The 23,403-nt window shown below is 38.6% G+C and overlaps 1 protein-coding gene across 1 annotated transcript; it reads right to left on the bottom strand.

The window, feature by feature from the left end:
* Positions 1–11,207: 11,207 nt before the first annotated feature.
* On the bottom strand, positions 11,208–20,256 carry LOC131684892 (uncharacterized). Its single transcript, XM_058968134.1, has 2 exons — positions 19,775–20,256; positions 11,208–11,723 (listed from the first exon to the last, which is right to left on the bottom strand). Exons 1-2 carry the CDS (start codon positions 19,965–19,967, stop codon positions 11,473–11,475), a joined length of 444 nt encoding a protein of 147 aa, XP_058824117.1. The 5' UTR covers positions 19,968–20,256; the 3' UTR covers positions 11,208–11,472.
* Positions 20,257–23,403: the final 3,147 nt, after the last annotated feature.

Raw genomic sequence — 23,403 nt, forward strand, 5'->3', positions numbered from 1 at the left:
AATCTTACCTCAATTAAAAGTTATAGCTTTTCAAAAACGTTGTTGTCTACAAAGAACATGGGCGTGAATGGGTTAATTCGATCGAATAGCTATACGTAGACCAAAGAATGTATGATTTTTCATAGACAATAGCCCTAGAATTACTTAGAATGAGATTCAATGTGAAAAACGGCCTTTAATCTAATGAAAATAGCGTTCGAGTCAGTCTATGAAACATTTTTCAATAGTGAAATCACAACTTTCAAACACAATTTAAATTTTTGTGAAATATCACTCTTTGAAATGCTAGAAGAAAAAATCATTTCGTTTCTCCCGAGTTTGAATATGAATGTTTTGAAAGGGCCATTTTTTATTTAAAAGAGCTTTAAAAGTTGGCCGAAAACACCGTTTACGTTAAATAAAACTAAATTGACCCCAACTTGCCATAAGGTCAAGACTGGCTGAAGACTTCTCTGTTCTATCTTTCATACTTTTCATTTGACAACAAATTTTAAATCATTGGTTAGAGCGTTGCTTAGAAAAATTGTTTTATTCTATTAACTTTTGCGGTATTGATTTAAAACTGAAGTGGTCTCCCGACAACTTTAAAATAGTTTTAAGGCATATAGTTTGTTTCATGACACCACTTCCAAAGCAGCACTTGTAACAAGCAACGACAGCGATTAGTTGCATAAGCAAAGGCTTTTACACGTGCGCTTTTTGGGTTGCTAAACCAGCGCAATAATGGTTGCCATATACCTTTATGTAACGAATTAGGTTGCTGAAACTGCTAGTCAACAACTCGTGTTGCTCGGGATATCTAACTATTATCGTTGAAAAGTTATGAGCGCTTTTTCGACAAAAATTGGGTTCTTTGGAGTATCAATTTCACTCATTAGGGCAAACAAAAGATAATACTTTTTCAACTACATATAAAGCCATGATTAGAGGTAAAACGGAGCAAAAATGGCAAGCATATATTTTTTAAAATTTCACAAAACTGATTTCAAAAAACCAGTTTTTAATATTATTAGTACTTATAACTTATATTCAAAATTTGATTTTTTTATTAATTGGCCCGGTAGTATGTTTAAATTCACTGTGGACAATGTAAAATATATAGTTTCGTCAATGAAATGATAGCTCCCGATTTTACTAAAATCTTGTTCGCGAACTACTTAGTCTAGTCCCCGACGATGGATCTAGCCTACTCACGAGCTGCCCTGTAGGGTGTCGAGGTCGGTCAAGCGACTCCGGTGAAGCTTGATGTACGATATTGTCCACAGTTACACCAGGCAAAGGGATGTCCTAACCGATGCAAGTACTTCCAAAAGCATCCGTGCCCGGACAAAAACTGCGTTAAATGGAAGTTCAGCTCTCCATGGTTCATATACACCCAAGCCGACACATTTGGGATGAGTCGGTGGGTCCACCTTCCTTTCTCCGCGTTGTCCCGCTCCTGCTGCCACGTAGCCAACGCGTCCGCTCTGTCCACAGGGCAGGAAATATTCGAACCGAACCTGTGTTCGAATACTTTCAAAGCGCGAAGCTTTGCGTTACTGGTTCGTATTCACAAGCTTCGCATCACAATCGCTTACCATCGTAATTGCGGACATTTGGGCGATACTTTTGCATGCTCTTCGGCGAGGACAAATGAAGCTTCTTGTTCATTTCATTGATGTTCGGAAAGATATGTAAAAGCTTTTGCGTAGTTTTCGACGAACACGAGCTAAGCTCTTGGTTCGTGTGATCGATATTTTTGAAACAGTTACACGGAGCTTCGAAGCGATGTTCGCGAACACAGAAAAAAGATTACCTCGAAGTATTTCAGAATCGCGAACACCGAAGGATTATATCAATTTAACATCGCGAGGGCCATCGCTAACATGTTCGCCGGACGATATTAATTTTATTTATTCAAATACCTACCTACTAGTTATGCAAAAAAAGTATATTCTAGACAGAGGCCTTGTATTAAGGGTGGAATAGGTGAAAAATAATTGTGATAATGTGTAGCTTATGGATGCTGGGGTTAACTGAAAAGTGACGTAACAAGTTTATTTAAGATACCCTACTGATATATTACCAGTAGGGATAAAATCAAGATTTCGTGACAGGGCGGGATAAATTTTCAAATGAAATAAATTAGGGCTAGAAAATGAAGTTAAACACAATGTACACAACGTATTGAGTGGCTCGCTTATCTTAGTCATGTTCCTATGTCAGTTTCTTGAGGATCCAGTTATGTCAGTTTCTTGAGGATAAAGATATCGATATCCATTCAAAGGAAAAAATCGATTATCAGTTAAATAAATAACGTCATGATGTGTATGATGAATCCTAGAAATAAATAGGGAATGTCAATAAACTCGACCATTCCTGATTCATATTTGGCAGTTCTGGTCGTTTTGTAAATCTTGTCTTCGACTAACAGTAAAACCATTTTGATTCAGAAGCACTTATTTAAAAAAACGCTTTGAATCCATCTACCAGTGTGATGAGACATTTTTATAACTGTTTTCGAATATTATATCGGTTGAGAACTTTTAGAACATGATATTTCGAGAAATTTTGAAAGTGAAATTAAATCAGTTGTAAAGTTATAGAAAATAGCCTTTTAAAATGATCGGACAATCGAATTATTACTAATCCTTTATGAATACATTATCTAAGTTCTTCATTCAATGCAATATGTATGCAAAAAGTTAAAAACTGGATTTCCCATGAGAACTGGGCCAAAAAATCGAAAAAAATGTGTTGGCGATCCGAGAACTAGAACAGAAATTGTAACCCTTGGACCTCTGAAGTGCATGCGTACGCAATGCTATAGTCTAATGTTTGTTTTCATTCATTTCATTTAATAATTTTCAGTTGAGCAATTCTGTCGCAAACTGCATTGTGGAGCGAGGGTCATAACTTCCTAAATTTAAGTGTTCCTATTAATTTAGTACACTCTCTTTAACATAAACTACTCTAACGAATGAACGAATGGGAGTAGGTTCGATAAATTTTGAAAGAAGCCGTTAAATCAACCACTTAAGGGATTACACCACCGCAAAATTTAAAAAAAATCGAAATTGATCTTGATTGATTTTATTATTCCATATCAACATTTGAATAGGGCTAATAAGACTTGTGAACAAACTTTTGTTTTGCTGATTTCTCTTAATTTGTTATCATTTCAACACAGAAAACATTTGAAATCGATTCTACCAAGGGCAAAGATGTTGATTCATGTGTATTTTTCATAAAATTCAACTCTGTAGCGGAAAAATGAGCGTTTGTTTACAAAAGTCTCATTAGCCCTTTTGAAGAATTACTATTGTATTGATCTTAAATATGGGTCTTCAAAATAATATATTAAAAATGTGGAATGCGACAAAAAGCGAATAATAATGGAAAGACAGTATTCGAAAAAGTTCGAGTTTAGAACGATTTTCATTCTACTTGGAGTTATTTATTTCGCTTCTCATTTTCCGAGATTTCCCTTACATAAAGCATTTCGGCTATAACTGATTAAAAAAAAATACAGGGGGCCCTAAAGATTTCTTTCTTTTATTTTTTATTAGTAAAAATCAAATAAGGGAAGATTACATCATGGAGAAGATAAACCAAATTTTGTCCTTTTCAGAATTGTTTTTGGATTGCCAATAAAAAAAAATCACTAGAACATTGTTTGTAAGTTCTTTGCGTTTCTCCATCAGTAATTAGTTAACAAATACAATACAAACAAGTTGGAATATCCTTCTCATTATTTATCACAAAACACATGTACAGGAGTCAGGGAATAAATTTCATAAAAGTGGAACATGTAATAAGTTTGACACTTCATTTATTAAGTGAACAGATTCTGCCGAAAATGTTTGAAAATAAATATTTTGTCTCTTGTGATTAGGTAATCAACCAATAAACTTATAAAACAATATTATAAAAATCATTTGGAAGCTTTCCTCTTGGTTTGGTACAGATGCCAAGAAATCATAATTCAATTAATGACAATAATAATGGATTCAAGTATGTAGGTATTTGTTAATAAATTCATTTGGTAAAATTAAAAATAACGTTTAACACACAAATCATCGCTTATAATTGAGTGAATATGACTAGCCGATTTAGAAATGTTGCGCAAGAACGTTAGAAACCGCAACAAGTTGAAAACAAAGGCCAACGGACTACGCCTAACTACCCCTCAGTGGATGCAAATAACTGAAGTTCGCCGTCTAACTGAACTCGGACGTCAGCAGTGAGATTCCATCCGAAAATTGTTCTTTTTAGGAAAAATTTGTTTTAGATAGGGAGATTATTAAGAGAGGGGTAATGGTTTTAGCGTTAAAAACACTATTTGCGATTTTTTTAGAAATTTGGGCGAAGAGAATTGATCAAAACTTTTGTACATTATAATATATCATTTCATCCAAAAGAGTCATTTCACCAAAACTCCTTGGCAGGGAAAATATACTCCGATTGAAGAAGAAAAGACGAGTTTGCAATCAAAGTAGCTAGTAAACATAATTGTATTCCGAAAAAAAAGAATTTGAATTTCACTACCACTACGCTCATTCAAACTCGTGACTCATAAATTGGTAAGGTATGCGACACACCTAATCCCTAAATCCTAAATTAAAATCTTAAAATAATCCATTTTATTTATACTCAAAATAAGATTTACAGTTTATGATTCTAAGACAGATTGTCACGTAGCGAACATGTTCGCGGTGGCCTCATGATGCTGATGCTTGAAGCGATATAAAACTTTGATGTTCGCGATTCTCAAATAAACGAGGCATTCGCTTTATATGTGTTCACCGAATATCGCTTCGAAACTCTGTGGAAATGTTCCAAAAACGCAAAAACCACGAGTCAAGAGCTTACCTCGTGTTCGACGATGTGTGCTTCTAAGGTTAATGTGAACTTTTTCGAACATTGTAAAGAGCGAACTAGATGCGAAGCTCGCTTCGTCCGAGCAGAGATAAGTTTTACCCCTAAATGTTCGCAGCGATTGTGTCAAACTCATTGATTGCATGTGGTATGCTTGAGAAGGTGCTTCGTGAAGCTTCGAACAGCAATCAATTCATTTTTCGAAATTTTCCTGCCCTGCTGTCCAGTCTCTTTGCTTTACATGCATTTCTTCGCTGGTAGCATTCCACGTCCTCAGCCAGAGTGATGCAGATGGGGATCATCCCAGCGATAACGCATACTGCCTCCGACCTTTTCAGGTTCCGCTTGGTTTTGAGCGCAGTACCCCTGGCAGGAACCCCATATCGGAGCATCGATGACGAAACAGTAGATAGCAGACGTCTCGTGCTGCTTCTCGTACCGCCAAAGTTTGGCATGATTCTCGCTATTACGTTCGTTGCCTTCGCCGATTTTTCCAGACGTAGTCGATTATCATCACTCCCAATTGCTTCAGTGCACGCTTCGATGCAATCACTTGCCCTTTCGACGTCGATTTGCATCCGCTTCACTGCTTTGCAGTTGCTGGTCCCTCGCTCGTCTCGTACAGCAGCACTCTGTGCTGGTAGTAGCTCTTCGGGACCCGACATAGATAGTCGGGGACTCATTCTATTCAGCGCTGCGGCGATGGCTCCCCAGCTGGCGCTATTAAATTCTTCATATCTATCGTGACCACAACGCAGTATCGATCTCCTCTTTGCCTCTGTTTAGATGCCTTCTCAGTACTCTCGAGCACTGTCCGAATTGCATCTACTGTCGATGCTTCTTTGTGGAATTCGAACTGCATCCTGGACAGTCCGCGCTCACCTTCCGTGAATTTCGTCAACCTGTTAGTCGCCAGGGTGCGTCCCTGGCCTTAACAGCAACACCAGCTTCAGGACCTTCATCATTTCGGGGAAGTTGCCTTCATTTAGACACTTCTGCAGCACCATCCTGAATATGTCCGGATATGGCAGGATCGCAGCTTTCAGCACCACGTTTGATATTCCATCGAAACCGGGGGCTTTCTTTGATTTCATGCTTTCGATGCTTCTGCGAGCTCGCTGTTAGTCACTTGCCGATCGTCCGTGTTTGCTCCTTCTTCTTCGCTGTACGGTGTTGGTGGCTACGTAGTTGGATAATGCTTCGAGAAGAGATCCTCAACGATCGTCTTAAGTTTAGCCGGACAAATTTCGACAAACCCTCCATTTTCGCCCCAGGGATTGACGTTTACTTTTCGAAACAATCTTTTGCCAGGCTGTAGTTTTTGTGGCAATGGGGCGTCATAAGCTGTCACAATCCTTTTTGTAAGATCAGCCGCATCCCCGTTCTCGGTGCCGCCGTTCGACCGAAATACCTCAACGAAGAGGTCTTTGTTGAAGGTGTTTATCTTCCGCTTTCGCTCGCAGGTCATCCTTCTCCGTGCTGCAGCAGGGTTCCGTTGGGCGATACGATAGAAAATTGCCTCGCTATGCGTATACTTCTCGCATACTCTCCAATCCTTATTCGTCGTCAGTGAAGGACTACAGAACGGGACGCCCTCCCTGAATGTACACTGGCATCACGGTATATCCCATAAGCTTTGCATAGGCTTCCTCCTGTGTTTCCCTCGCAAAACCCCCTTGCTCGTTTAGCTGCACTTTTTGGCAGTCTGTTTGGCTGCAATTTTTGACACTTCGCTAGTCTGTGTATAAAGTGTCTTTATTTGAAACTATGTAGGCGTGCAGAATTATTCATTATTCACTTTATTTCATTATTCATCTTTTCACAACAATTCATCACCGGACAAAATGCTCCACTAAGTTCTGAGTGGTATGCCCCATTATGAACACAACTGCAAAATAATAATTGAGACAATTATGATCATTGAATAACAATAATACAGAATCAAGGTTTCATACAATGTATGACCTTTTTTTAACATGATAAAAATTTCAAAAAAATCGATTAGAGCATATAACCCTGTTGTGGTGGGGCATACTCACCGATTGCTGTGGGGCATACTATCCTGTTGTTGTGGGGCATAGTACGCTAAAACTGGAGGCATCAGTGAGCGAACTAACTAGAATTTCAGCTTCTTTGAAAAATGTGTAATATTATTTTTATTTGCATGCTTTTAATAAAAAATTAAGTAGGAACTATTTTCTAATTAACCCTCAAAAAGGCAACCGGGTCTCAGAGGCCCGGCACGTTACAACTTTTTAGTTACAAAAAAATGTGTATGCAGTATAAGCTTGGGCATGGAAATTTTGCTAAGTAGCTTTGAAATCTATAACAAAAATAAAGAATTGTGAAATTTTCATCTATGGAGTGATGCGCAGCTATGTTTGAATTTTTTACATGCACAAAAAGGCAAGCAGGGCCTGGCAGGCCCGGTGTGCATTCAATATTTACTAGAAATACCACGGGTTTTATACATTAATATTTATCTGAAAAAAACATTTTGATGAGTTCATCTTCATATTAGCAAGAATTTTTTTCATGTTTTGATTGATTTTATCTTTTTACCTTTTCTTATAAGAAAAAAATCTTGAAAGTTTGAGCGAATTCTATACATTTATATATATATTTTCCTGCGTCATATTTTTTTGGGTAAATACTTTTATTTCACCCACTGTGGTCCACTTGACAATTATTTGGATACAACATAACCTAAGTCTGTCGTTATTGTCTATTTTTGTTGTCTATTCTTTGTGTTATAGTTGTCGTAATTATTCAAATTGTAGGATCTAAAAGCAACAAAAAATTGAAATGGCTTTAAGATGATATGTCCATGTTTTCAATCGTCTCAAAGAATCTGAAATAATGGAAGAAATTCGAGCAAATTCAACAGCAGACGATTCCGAAACTGATTTGCAAAGCGAGGAAGAAGATGTGAATGTTATTGCTTCCGAAGATGAATCTGATGCAGAAAAATATGAATATGTACACCGGTTATGCATCAGAAGAAATTAATAGCAACCCAGAAATATTTATTGGTCGTGTTCAAACGAAATGGAGCTCAGAACCAATCGACAGTCGAGTGATCTTCCGAGTACTCACCTTTTGGAAAAAAAATTTGACCGTTTTACATCCATAGCCTTATACGCTGAAATCGGGATTTGCTGCGTGTTCGTACTCATCATCCTGTAATTCCGGAACCGGAAGTCGGATAAATTAGAAATTCAACAACATCCAATGGGAATGCTGTACCTTTCATTTGAAACCAAGTTTGTAAAAATCGGTACAGAATTCGCTGAGAAATAGGTATGACATTTTCTTAGGAACTTGGTAAGTTCCCCCGGGGCATTAAGAACCGCCATAACTGGCCAATGTGGTCGAAGTGCCTTCGGTGGGTCATTAATGATCTAGACATGCAAAGCCAAGTAATGTTGCACATATTTTAATATATATTGCATCATTTGAACATCATGGTGGTATCAGTGTCTATTGAAATTTGCTGTGTGATTGTACTCTTCAACACGTAACTCCAGAACCGAAAGTCGGATCAATAAAAAAATCAATAGCGACCGATGGGAAGGCTGCACCTTTCATTTGAGACTAAATTTGTACAAATCGGTCCTGCCACCTCAGAGAAAAATCGGTGAGATTGTTTTCCACATACATACAGCCATTCATACATACATACATACACACACACATACATACATTTTACGATCTCAACGAACTGAGTCGAATGGTATAAGAGATTTGGCCCTGCGGGTCTCGGTTACAAAGTCGAAATTTCGACCGATTGCATAACCTTTCTATATGAGAACGGCAAAAAGGAGCTTGAATTTAGACGGGCCTGAGAGGCCCGGCTTGCCCTTTAATGTTAGGATTTTAGCTTGCCTTCACAAGGGTTAATAGTAATAAATTAGACTAGTTGCTGCATAGTAATGCAGCAACTAGTCTAATAGATCATAGTACCTAACGTTGAAATATAGTTATTTCTGCATAAGGGGGCGTATTAAACCCATTTACCCTACCTAACGGAACGTGAGCGTTGGTGTAATCAAGCGGCTCTGAAAATACTACCCCGCGGTCAATAATCACCATGCGTACTATAGCAAGTTCAACGGATTTTTAATGACATTTTCCATTTTTCATTCAATAAGACACCTAAGCTAAGCAAAAAAGTACATTATTTACTGTGTTTCAAATTGTTTTCGCGGTTCCATCACCATTTCGTGGCCTATTTGACATCCTTTCCACACCTAATAAATGTTTCCATAAACTCACAATAAACGTAGTTTATTGCTTTCAGTTCCATACGCTTGTTAGTATACAAAATATTTCAGCTGAGAAGAAGCTAAACATTTCAAACTAAAACAATTTATCGCTCTTAGTATGCGGTATAATCACGAACCCCTCCACTCAATCTTCTATTCTAGGTGTCCGCTTCGAAACGGGGAAAAATTTCATCAAAACAACACCCACGTAGTCGAACTACTTCACGTTACCAACCTGCAAGAATTGCCGTTTTCGTTTGATCCCAAAGTTGTTCATAGCTTGACATCTACCAGGCAGAGCAAATATATAGTATACATTTTCTTGCATTTCCCACCTCCACGTGCTCGTCGACAGTTTTCCACCGGATCGGCGGGGAAGATTTATTAAGCATTTTGGCCACCGGCCAGGCCAGCGCCTAGGAAAACACACATCCATTATACGCTCATTTCTCGCCTTTTACAGTTCTGTGTATGTTTTTTTGTTCAAGTTAAAAAAGAGCTTGTGTAGGCAAACTTTTCTACTCTTGGAACACCTTACCAACAAAATATACTGATTTGCTTCTTCATGACAAATCATCAACGCACTACGCTGCCGACTTGCCAATCCATAATAAAAAATATTTACTAATTTGTCGATGGTAGAAATGTGGTCCACACATGTAATGAGGTGGTTATGGTAAAAGTTGTACGAACTTCAAACGGGTCGTCAAACTTTATTTGTCCCACATCAAATATGCTAAATAAAAAATAAAACTAATAGCATTTACGTTTTTAATATTTCACATTTAAAAACTAAAATGATCTAACAAAAACACGAAGCTTCGTTTAGTAGGAGGAGTATCCAACCAGTGCTCGAAGTGCTCTATCAAAATTCTTCCTCTGCTATAATACATAAAAGTAAAGTTAACATGTACCGTAAACCGGGGTGACATTGATCGCTTTTTGAAGCAATCATTGCATATTTTTGGACGCAACACATTTTTTCAAGTTTAATATTTTTAAACCATGTATTGATGTATGGAGAACAAGATTGGATGGTTTTGCCTAAAATTGGCCGCTTACAGCTATTTTTTCAAAAATGATTTCAAATTTAAGTCAGTTTTCGTGTTCCGGGGTGACTTTGATAACCTGCATGTTCACCCACATTAAGTTATTGATGTTAATGTTTTTCATTCAAATGTTTGTTTAAACTAATTCTGGAAAGATACTCATTGTTAAGTAGATGTTAATTGGTATTATACAAAGTATTTCAATGTACTATGAAATTTGAGTAACCAAAATTCGCATAATTTGTGTCCAACTAGAATAAAATATTCTGAAAACTTGTAAAACTGCTAAAATTGTTTTATTTCAGTATTTTATCAATGTACAAAAAGTTTCATCCATTTTAACACGTTGGAATATTGAACAATAAAAAAACGTTGCGAATTTCAGCTTAAAATAATTTGAAATTATTGCCAACTAGTTTAACAAAAAAAGTATTAAAAATAAACAAACTCTTAAAACTAAATTTAGCATATTCCAATCCAAAGGAAAATAAAAACTTGGTTGTAATTTATTACTCTTGCTCAAATCTGAGATTTATTTGTTTTATAAAAATAGACACTTTACGAAGCTTCGTAAAAATCAGGTAAAGTCAAATTTCGGTTTTTTGTAGTTTTTGTACCCAAAAACCGAACAATATACTCAAAAACTATAACAAATCAGTATTTTATAAGTTTAGAGTGAAAATCATTTCAAATTGAAATGGTTCGGTAGACTATTCTGGTTTAATAAGCGATCTACGAAAAAAGTTTCGAGTGATCAAAGTCACCCCGATGATCAAAGTCATCCCGGTTTACGGTAACAACAACATTTCGGCGATTTTCGCAAGATCTCTACCTCAAACACAATATGTCGCCGTCTCACAGACAAATGAGATTAAAATGTGTGTGACAGTTTATCATTATTTCATTCGAATGAGAAACAGGCAAAATCACTCATTGGGGGGATTAGGAGGATTACCTGAAATAAAATTCTCATATAAATCCGTTGTGGTTAGTCTATACGCTGTGTGATGGATTGCACATTTCAATAAAAAAGAGATTTATTTTTAATTTTATTTCTACTGTCCTATAAAAAACTACTTTTAAAAAGGTGTATATTATAACATAATTAATATTTATTTTAGTCCTAATTAAGTTCCATGAGGCAAATATGCTGCATTATCACATCTCTGTCGTTCAAATTAAAAACCTGTATCATTACAAACAAAATCTACTAGCTACTGTCGTTTGTTTGTTCGTTCGGTAACTCTTCTTATCTGTGTTATCAGCGGAAGGCAGGCAAAAGTTAAGTAATCACAGCTGAATCAGCTGTTATCGATACTGGGCTGGGGTTTCATGTCCCAAGGGTACAACTTCCGTTTGACTAGTGCTAGAGAGAAATCTTCCAGCGTATCTGGCTGTCCCGGGTAGGTTTGCAGTGCCGCCGAATCGGGCACTCGATCGAAGGCGATTTCGTAGTCCGCTCCGTGCACTACGAATCCGGCGGGTGTGATTTCGAGTCGAGCAACCCGCTCGATGTTGCGAATGTCGGCCAGGGCTTTGATTTTGTCAAGATCTGAAAAATGTGGATAGGTTTTAATGTCAGCGTTAGGGATTTGGAATTTGTTTTATCGATGACCTTTTTTTGATTTAAAGATAGGTTTTTATAGTATGTACATGTACATTGAGATGATTTATAGTAAATTAAATTGATTAAATCTCATTTCAAAATTCAACGTTCAAAATAAATCTAACTTCTTAAAAGTTCTATTTAAACCGAAATGTTTCAAACCTGGAGCATAGACTAACAGACATAACACTTTTCTATTTTCGTCGTTCACTTGAATCCTGAAAATCGCGAGCACGACTAGTCTGTCGTCTGCCAGTTGATATCGCGAAACACTGGAGAATTCGATCAACGTGTTACATCTGTTAGTCGGTGTCTAGAGTTTCATACGCTATGATTACGATGTTTATGGATTAGCGCAATAGCTTATCTATCGAAATTAAACATTTCCAATCCCTAAAACTTTTGAAACAATTTTTAATCGATTTTCCAAGAAAAAATAAACAGGTCCTCGTCAAGGTAGTGGAACGGAAGGTATCGCCCTGTTGACGTACGTACCATAATGTTTTGTTCCTATCTGTGCACAAAAAAGTTAAGAAATAGTTCGACTACATAACAAAGCAGCACATGACCTAAAGACCCAATTAAAAGGGTTTAACGAGGTAGGACTTACTTTTTCCAAATTTTGCTTCCATTTGTTCAGTAATAACCCACCGAAATAAATACCGTCAATAATAGGCCAGCAACATCAAAACCCGATAAAAATGTATCATATTATTAAGTATTGCGAAACGATTTTAAATCAAAACAGTCATGCGTGAATACATGTAAGCATCGTTTGAAATAGAATACTTCTAACGTTTCAATACAGTGGTATAGCTTCAAAATGTTCTGATGGTGTAGTTAACCAGTTTTTAAATGCGGCTAACTGTCGCTGTACTTAACGAAAGAACTAGATTTTAGCGCTATCTGATCGGAAATATGTGCAACAATATTGTACTTGGAACCGGCGCGACAGTATGTTATTACGCTTTTAGGCCCGACCCTTGGATGACTGTGGAACATTGCATGATGTCGACATCAAAAACTAACAGCGAAATTGTTTACAAGGTGTCCGCATTTAAAAGCGATTTGAACTGAGTTTCTCGCACTGTTACTGTTAAATCAAAAATCTTCTATGTCTATGTAAACAAGCTCTCTGCACTCAAAAAAGATTCAAAGCTTAAAATTGTGCATGCCATGTTCTATGAATGGAAGCTCGCATAAAATAAATTGCCTCTGAAAAATTTTCAGGTCGTGTTGTGTTGTCGTGGTGTACGGAGGTCGGCAGCAAAAACCTATCCTTTAAGGGGTTACACTACCGTAGAATTTTTGAAAAATAGAATTTTTATTTATTGGTCTAAAATGTGTTCTAGGATAATAAAAATGATACCCTAAAAATGGTAGACAAAAACAATATATAAATGTTCAAATTTTCATTTCTGCCACAACGCCTCTTATGTATAACCCGAGTGTACTGAAAACTTTACCCGCGTTTTTCTCGAAACAACTCTTTTAGAGCTGGCCGAAAATGTAACTCGAACAAATAATTTTTCATCGCTTGGAATTTTTACAGCATATTCGAAATTAGTTTCTCCAGTGACGTACGTAAAGGATTTTATTTTTTTATTGCTTGATTTTTTATAATTGGCATAAGAGCGCCATTTCGCAAAAATCAAAATAGCGAAAAAAATCCTACGTGCGTCGATTGCTACTGTCGTAAGGAATAAGAAAAAAACTTAACTTTTCGGCTCTAGGTCAAACATTACGGGAGAAAATTTTTCGGCCGTGGACCCCTTCCAAAAAAAAACGCACATGGGGGAAAATGCTGCACAGCTGCCAGGTGTTCTGAAGTTGTGAACTTTAATAATGAAGAAAAGTAAAATCAATGCTCGAAAACATTTTTAAGGTTGTAACCCGTCAGGGTAACAATTTAGCACTGGGTGGAAATATACCCTTTCATGCGTACTCTCTCCGTAGAGTGTATTGTTTACGAAAATTTATGTAACATAATGCTCACCGCTGTTCCTTATGATCGTTCACTTTTTCTCGTAAATTTTGTTTGTTTTAGCTTTTGTGAACGATTTTGTTGGTCTAGATAGGTGTAGAAAATTTTGTTTCATATTTCTGTATAAATAACAGGGCTTAGGTAGGTCACCGCTCTCTTCTTGCTGTTGAATTGGTTGCTGGTTATGCTGCAAGGGAGATGACAGCTAGACATCGAGGACGACCAGCAAGTGTTGATTGCCACGTTTGCTTTTTGGAAGAGGACCAATGTAGTCCACAGAAACCATTCGCCATGGTGCATTAGTCGCACGCGACTGACCCATTTCGGGCTGGACTGGGACGAAAGGAGCTTTGATTTCCTTGCACGTCCCACATTCTCGAATAAACTTTCGTTGTTCCGATCCCATACGAGGCCAGTAATATCGCAACTGCACTTCGTGGATCGTTTTATCGTATCCCACGTGGGTACGTTGGATCAAATCTTGACGGAACTCGGGTACTGGGACGAGTTTCTAACTGAACCGCGAGTCGCACGGAACAACTTTCAAGTTTACATACTTGAAAAGTTGATCATTTTCTACTTTGAAGTCGGCATAGTCGTCAGGATTTTGGATAACTTTGGACTTCATGGAACAGTACCAGTCTGAAACGGCTGCTACGGCCCGGGATAACGCATCAGGAACGACATTGTCCTTGCCTTTCCGGTGCTCAATAGACATGTCGTAGAGTTGTAATTCTACACTCCAACGACTCAAACGTGAACTGGTTTTCCATTTAGTCTTCAGTATCCATGTAATCGCTGACGAATCAGTGACCAGTCGAAAATGATAACCTTCCAAGTAACCTCGGAAGTGTTCAACCGCCATTATCACCGCCAGACCTTCCTTCTCAGTTGCATTATAGTTCCTTTGGGGAGTGGTCAGTTTATGCGAAAAGTAAGCAACTACTTTCTCGCCCTCGGGATACTCCTGCACCAGAACAGCAGCGACTGCTACGTCACTAGCGTCTGTCTGAAGAATGAACTCTTTGGAGAAGTCTGGTGGGACTAAAACTGGAGGAGTGACTAGAAATTCCTTAATTTTAAGGAACGCGAGTTCTGCCACGGAGTTCCAAACTAAGCTTTTGGTTTTCGTTTTGAGCAGATCGGTCAAGGGAGCAGTGACCTCACTGAACCGATCAATGAAACGGCGGTAATAACCGCACATACCGAGGAAACGACGTAGTTTCGTTACGATAACCGGTCTCTCGTAGTCGAGAATCGGTTGAATTTTGTCAGGATTGACTTTGAGTCCGTCCCGATTCAACAAATAACCAAGAAACTTAAGTTCGGGGACTCCAAAAGGAGCGGATCCAGAAAAAAAAATTCGGAGGGTGTCCAAAATTTCGACTTTAAAATGTTCATTGTACAATATGTAATATGTAATACCATCATTTAATTAAACTCAGTTTTGGTAATCGAATCTGACGAGTAAATTGGAACATACCCCTGCCGGGAACACTGAAAGCGGTATATTTGCGACTATCCTTGGCCAGGGGTACCTGGAGAAAGGCCTCCTTCAAGTCTATAGTAGACAGGTACTTCGCCTTGGGTAAGCCGCCCAATATTCGCCCAAGGTGGGGCAGAGGGTATGCATCTCGTACAGTACGCTCATTGAAAGGCCTAGCGTCTAGACAAAGGCGAATTGAGTCGTCTGGTTTCGTGACCGCCACAATATTAAGCGACCAATCCGAATCAGATTCCTCGATAATTCCCATAGACCGCCATCGGTCAACTTCTTCCTAGACCTTAGACAGTTTCTTTGGGCTCATATGATAAGGATATCGGCAAACGGGTGCCGCACCTTGGAATTCATCTTTGATGACAATCCTGTGCTCTGTCAATGAGGTTGGGCTTAGCTTTCCGGGCTCTACTGCCTGGAAACACTTCTTTACTTCTTCTACGCGCGCTAACTGTTCCGAAGTGAGTATCGATTCACGCGGTACCATCTTCTTCATCGTCTTCTGATTCCTGACCTGAGTTCAACAGAGCACAGTTTTGTATCTCAGGAGAAATCCCAAAGGCGCGCCAAAAGTCCATACCTAGAATGGAGTTGACGGTCAGATGCTCTGCTACAAGAGTGCATAGGACCTTTGTCAAATTTTGAAAAGTATACGTGAGATACGTTTGTCCAATGATTGGTAAGGATTGACCGTTCGCAGAACGTAGTTCGAATGGTCGTTCCAAACTTTTCAAGGGACTTTTCGAAAACTTTCGGTATAGCTTTTTAGTTATAATAGTGACGTTACTACGACTGTCGAGCAAGGCTTTGAAGGATTTGCCGTACACTGCGACAATTGCAAACGGACGGTTATCGAACGGGTCGTCAAGGACGATGGTTTCGACAGACAACGAATTATCATAGTCCTCATCACGAGCCGGGCGAAAACTGTCATAAATCTGTGGATGAATTATGAGTTGTTGTTTGGAGCGCTGTTTTACTGCCAACTGCGACTTCAGTTGATTCTGATCCCGTTTTTTAGGCAGTAAGGGCAACGAGAAACATCAAAACCTATAAATCCGCACACTATGCTGAAGACCCGCCTTGGTTTCCGGCATTCCTCATATTCGTGTCCTTTGTCTCCACAATTGTAGCAGACACCGAGCACTGGAGGACGATTCTTTTCCACCAAATATTCTAGGCACATCATAGGTTTCTGCGGTGGTTCGATCGGTTTTTGTTTGTTTCCCTCGAGATTCTTGCCCTCCTGATTCCCTCGCTGTTTCTGGTTAAACCTGGGGTGGTACATTTGATTCCAGCGGGAATCATTTTGATCTGTTTAAATTATGCGAAAGACATTCTTTGGTACCTCTCAAACCCTCTTTTGCCATGTACGAAGCGTTTTGAGGCGAAAAGGGACGAATATACAAACATTTTGTCCGGAATGTCTGCGAGTGGGAGAAATGATGACGTGTTAAGCGGTATTGTATGAGTGAATGTATGAGTGTGGAATCGAACAGAGTGAATGAATGCATGTGTGAATGATCAGATAAAATTGTTTTGGGGTCAATTCGAAGTGCTTATCGGAATGTGAATGATCGAGTAGGCCAGTGATTGAGGATGAATGAATGGGATAATTGTATGAATGTATTTGGATTGAAACCCCAGCACAAGCTTGTAGTACTGGTACCGTTAGGACACGAAAGACATTTCTGGACAGTCGATGAAAAGAACAATATAATGTCGACAACCATTCCCCTGCAAGATGAAACATTGAAAATTGTCAATGCCACTTGCAGAATTTTGGGAGTTTCGAGTTGTTACCGATCTTGTTTTCGGATTGGATTTAGGGTTCAACCCATGGCCGAGTAGTGACGATGGCTGATAGCCTCTCGCTTCGCGTATGCTGTCAGTATTATCAGACCAAACACAGGCAAACTTTTCACCAATGAGGACATCCGGTCGATTAATTTTTTGATGAATTTTGATAAATTGCGGAAGAAATAATTAGGTGTAGTTAGTTTTTCTTTGTTTATTTATTTATTCATTTCGTTCATAATTATTGTATCGGTGTTGGGTGTTAGTTTAGAAAAAAAATTGTTGTTTTTTTCCAAATAATTGTATTTTTTACGAGAGTTTAAATTTTTGTGCTTCCAGGAATCGTAGGTGATATCAATTTCTATCGATTTTTGTATTTAAATATAGGGATAAAAAAATTTTTAATCGAAACAATTTTTTCGGATTGTCGTACTACGGATAATCGAATCATTTTCTATGGATAATCGAGTCTACGGATAATCGAGACTACGGATAATCGAATAAGTCCTTCGATTATTTTTGACCCAGACTTCGTTCTTTCAGCAAAAGTTGCCCTTATATTACGCTCTTGAAGTTCTCATAATACCACTTTGATTCGAAAAGTTAAAAATGTGCTAAAATCTGTCTTTTAAAGAGACACCCAAAGTTATGTTATGGAACTCTCTCTCTCTCTCTCTCTCTCTCTCTCTCTCTCTCTCTCTCTCTCTCTCTCTCTTAAATAAGAATGGTTTGAGATATAAATTTGATATCTTCAATCAAGTTGTTCGGAACTGATTGGTCTAGAATATTACAAAAGGAAATATCATTCTATCTTAATTCGGTTTTAAATTTTTTTTTCGAAACTTTGATTTTTAAAACCACCCTAAAACCGTTTCAGCCAAAAGAAACAGTTTGTTATTCACAATAAGTGTTTCTAAGACATCACATCTATAAATCCAAAGATTACCGTGGTTTCCTGCTAATTTCGCTTTTTGAACCACTGTACATTGCTAAGAGTAGAAAAGCACGCCTGCAGTTCGTCACATGCACATCAAAAATGAGGGGAAATCTGGAAGAGTGTCTTGTGGACGAAGTCAAAGTTCGAGCTGAAGCGCTACAGAATCGAAATCTTCAACATTCAGGTTCTCCAGGGTTGATCGATTTCTAACTGTCACAGGTTTTTATTTGAATTAAGATTCAAAAATTAAGTTAGTCACATATTACGTATATGCTATGGTCATCCAAAAACAGTTCCAGTGGTTTTCTTTAGCTCATAGTCTTTCACAAACTGCCACTTCTACGACATTTGTCTCTATGCATTTGGAAGTATGGAATCTCCAAAAATCTCTGCATGAAAATATTGGTCTATAATACTTTTATCCGTCAAATTGGACGAACTCCGTACTAAGAGAAACAACCCTCAAGCCTAATAATCTCTTCTTTATGTTTAATACATCGTGACTAACAATTCTGAATTTTCTGAATTTCGAACCAATTATTTTCCACCAAATCTCACAACTCTGCCACTTTTTAAATTTTCGAAGCCATTTCAGTTGCTCTTTGGCGAATTGCATTCGAGTCTACTACTGGTCCTTGGCTGGATGCCACTATTTATCACAGCTAATCCCTGATCTACCCTGAGGACATAATCTTAATTATAATGTACAGGTTAGCGGCGCAGAAAGAAATGTTAACATCGCAGTTGTCTTATTGTTTACACATAACTGTACATGAGAATTTATTAACAAAATTAATTATAGTAAAAATGCGAATGTTATGTCATAAAACCTTTCCCAATTGATGAAGAGGAGTTCTTGAATTTAGATAGTGAAAAAAGTATTTTGATATACATTTTCACAGAAGTGTTAAACACTTCCATTCTAATAACCCAATATTTGATTATTTTACTATGTTCCTATATTTTCATACTCGATTGGTAATTATTTTATAAAATACAAATTTCACTCGATGGCTATTTATATTGAATGCAAATGTTGGAAAGCCTTATTTTGCACATTATTGCATTTAGTTTAATTTTTTCTACGATTTTTACATGCAACAAATCATGAAATTTCGCAGGTTCTGCACAGATTCAAAAGAATTATTATTATAAAACCAAACAATCAATTTAATCGAAAACTCCGTTTCAGGTAGGCGTGTTGTGAGTACCATTTCTGATAGTATGCGTGTTACGATCGTCTTCTGCATACTAAGTTGTTTACCCGGTCAAGGTGTTTGTCTTTTCACTGCAAACTCTGCAGCACTGTGATCATTTCCATAGACTAAACGTGCTGGCGGTTTGATTCATAAATTCAACACATCGCTAATAAACTCCCACTGTCAACTAAAGCAGTAACAACAATACAACAGATTAAATTCTAGTGATTCAGTATGAACATAGCTTCTAACGCCTGTTGCGGCTACGAAGTAGACACACACAACGCATCAACCCACATATCCAACCCATTCACGAGACAAATGCTCCACTCACTGGTAGACGTCAGACGCCAGCCAGTCGTGCTCATCTGAATGCCCGACCCATTAACATCATTAATCGATTTTGCTCTTGGATTGAACCGTTCACTTTCGATACATATTCTTTGTTTTGTTTCTCAACAGCCTACACTGCACTGTAACGCAAACCTCTATCTTATCTGTTATTGGTCTAGATTGAGTAGGTACTGATACGACCAAACACCGCGAGCTTATCGATGAAAATCGCAACCGGAAAAAACCTACCCCTTATCACAAAATACCAATGGTTGGTGTCGCCACTATCCGTTTTCCTAGACTGGCCACGTCGAATGAAGTTATCCCACTGGAGAGTTTTCTCGTATTTTCTCCGGGATACCAGCACGAAGAACATGATCACACACAGGACAAACAGCACGAAGGTTAGCATAAACATTCGGTTCGTCCCACCGATCACCATCTTGGCCTACTGTGCCCTACGCCAGCAACACCAATCGCTCGTCGGTCATCTGGGTTTGGCTCAAGATTTACATATTCAACGTTTCTCCTGCCGTGAATTCTAGTCACATCGCACTAAATGGGCACGGTTTCAACTACGTATTGAGTAATAACGACGATAGTAACAGAACAAAAAATTACAAACTTCTAACAGCAAAATAAAATACACTTTTCTATACACGTTCACCAGCTTGCAATGATTAGATCCCAATCCCACAAACCCGTTAGAGCCAACAACAACGCAGTGGCATGAAGTGTTGCCTGCACGCAGTCATATAGATGCGATGCGGGTTTGGTAGCTGCTGTTAGGGTCGACATGAGAGCGAGATGTTCGTGAGAGAATCAAGTCATGTTGGTGACCATGCGGTTTTACATGCGCGTCCGCACATGTATACGCGAAAATATTTAGCTTCCAACACAGTGTGCTTATAACGTGGTGAGTGACTACTTGTGCACACTCACACAATAAATACGTACGCGAGCGCAATTATCTAACGAAGTCGAGTAACCGCGTGTATCGAAGGGACCGTGGGGCGTGACCGGCATCATAATGAGCACCCAGTTAATAGTTATCGAAGAAATTTGCAATACATTTCTATTGCGACATAAATATTATGAATTCGGAGACTGTAAAATGTATGCATCCCGTGAAACCTCGGATGCTTCTGAACAAAATCACACACATCAAATTTAATCATTGGTCCGTGCGGTTAATATCGTGATGCCGGTTCCGAATAAAAAGATTGCATTGAGTATTAAAACTATTAACAGTCATATCTGCAAAATGACCCAAAAATTTAGGCAGTCACCTTTAAGAAGCTTTAACCTTGAGGTCATTTGCCTCTCTTCTCTTAGCACTTAAGAACATTCGGCGAGTAGGATACCCAAATCTGGATCTCAAAACATTCCTTAGAGTAAACTAAACAGACCTCTGTCTCCAGTTTTGCTGCGGCCAGGACTGTTTACGTAATTTTCAACATAGCGCTGCTTTTGGATACTGGACGGCTAACTGCTAGGATCATCATTCGCTCGGTGACTCTCAGATCGATAAGTCGATTGTCCCAGTCCATGCAGCGTAACGCAATAAACAATAGTGCTAATCCGCTTTCAAGACTATCTTACGCGTTCTCCGCGTCCATTTTTTTTCTTTTGTGTGTGCACGTTAAGCGTTGTTCGGTCAGCAAAGCAGTTAATGAGCAGTGTTTCTTTTCTCATAAGAAGCCTGGATACCGTTACATTTACAAGTTAAGTATCGATATAATATTACATTTTCTATCTTGTTTCTAATAGCATCCTGCACTGGACAAAAGGCCCGTGTAAAAACAACTTCCCTTGACAATGATTCGCCTCAAGGCAAGATGGATATCGAAATAAAGTAGACTCCCCGATCGAAATCGTACCCACCGGACCGTTAGTAATCTTGTTCCGGTTCAAAGACAATTTTTTAAAATCTGTTGCAGTTTTCTCGAGTTCTGACGGAATGATATTCGGCCGTGACGGATATAGAAAATACGCCCCCGATTAGCTTCCGGACTTGAAGCAGGCAAATGATATTTCTGGCTATGGGCCTTTTTCACAGGACAGGAGTACAGATTATATGTACCAGTTAGTCGGATCGAATGTGACGGGGTCGTCACCGATTCGAGTTTGAATGGCGCGGATCTTCCGGTACATGGTGTTGGCTGTTTTAAGGACCCCATGCTTCGGCCAGTGAAGGTACTGCACTGCAAACGTTTGCATTCATCATCAGTCGCAGCTGACGGGAAGAGGACATATCGTCGCTGTTGTGCTATTTTATGACAAGCGCCATTTTGCACATTTCGAGAAAAACTATTTTTAAAGTTTGAGATTGAATATCTTGCAATTGGTAAATAGTAGAAACAATTCAGAGATTACAATTGATGTTTCTGTCTATTCTGTATTAATCTCTCAAATATTATGAAGATCGGTTGACTATATTACGAGTTTTTGCTAAACATGTAAACAAAAGTCGCACTCATACGTGTCATAGGTGTGTATTGATGACAAAATTCGTATGGCGTGTCATAATCGTGCTTGGAAAATTTTCCATAGAAAAAAATCATCAATTATTAACTTTTACTTATATCTTTGGCTTTATTTGGTCTATAAACAATCAGTGAGATGCATTTTAAAGGAAATGAGTCAGGGAAACTAGAAAAATAATGATTTTTGGATACAGTGTTGCCAAATATGCTATATTTCCAGTTTAAAACTAAAATTATTTTTTTCTGACATTTCGTGCATTTTTATTTTGAAAATGATTTTGCCATTGTGTTTCTCAGACATTTTTACATAGAAAAACATCTAATCCATCAAGATAACTTGTGCCAATGTCCAGACACAGCCATTTTAGGCAAATATCACAGAATTTCTCAGCACGTTTCTCGCTATATCTCAGTAACCAAGTAGTATGTCAAAATTCCGAAAACGCCATTTTGTAGAGATTTTTTAGACAAACAATATGGCATATTTAACTCAGTTTACCCCAAAATGGCGTTTGTCATAAGATAGCACAAAAGCGACGATATGTCAACTATTACTCTTATCGGGAGCCCTTCGCCGGATCTGCTCTACCCAATTACCTCTTCTTTGACAAGGTTCGTTTACCTGTTCGCCTTTTTGTGCCGCGGGTCATAAACTGCACTTATTACAAACAACTGGGACACACAGCTTCCCCTTGTAGCAATAAGGTGCATTGTAGGAAATGCAATGGGAATCGTGTAGATGGTTCCTGTATTTCCGTCTATCGTGCGATGCCTCGGCTCATGTCGAATCACTTCATGTCAAACGATATCAAACATATTGTCTGGGCATGTGCCGAGTATTGTTCTTCCCGATCTCAACTAATGGATTCCCTTCAGGCCCGAGGACGATCACCCAATGTCCCGGCTCGGGATGTCCTTCGTTAACACCGTCTTAAAAATCATCAATATGCAGATGTACCTTCTCCTTTTCTTTTTTCTTATCATTCTCAGACGTGCTCTTCTCCGTTTGAACCGTACACCATTGGTAGTTGGATGCGATTTAAAGGGGTCTTCAGGAGGAACCCCTGCATTTTGAAGGAGGACCAATCAGCGTCTTAGTACTTGATGTTTCCTAATGAAGGACGTCAGAGTCTGTAAACGTTGCCGTTAATCTCCTGTTTGCTGGAAAGTTATTATTTTTCTTCTCCCTGTCATCATTGTTCAAAGGGAACTTCCCCGAAATGTGGAAGGTTCAGAAGCTGGTGTTGCTGCCGAAACCAGAGAAGCCACCGGGCGATCCGGCATCGTATAGGCCCATATGTCTGCTGGATACACTCAGAGAACTCCTGGAAAGGATAATTCTTAACAGGTTAACGACATTCACGGAGGGAATGCGCAGACTGTCCAAGATGC

The sequence above is a fragment of the Topomyia yanbarensis genome, chromosome 2, assembly GCF_030247195.1.
Source record: "Topomyia yanbarensis strain Yona2022 chromosome 2, ASM3024719v1, whole genome shotgun sequence".
Classification (NCBI taxonomy): domain Eukaryota; kingdom Metazoa; phylum Arthropoda; class Insecta; order Diptera; family Culicidae; genus Topomyia; species Topomyia yanbarensis.

Coding starts and splice junctions, on each gene's coding strand:
- LOC131684892 (XM_058968134.1), bottom strand. CDS start 19,967: ATGGTGATCGGTGGGACGAACCGAATGTTTATGCTAACCTTCGTGCTG. Junction 11,724..19,774: donor TTGGTATTTTGTGATAAGGG/GTAGGTTTTTTC, acceptor CACATTTTTCAG/ATCTTGACAAAATCAAAGCC.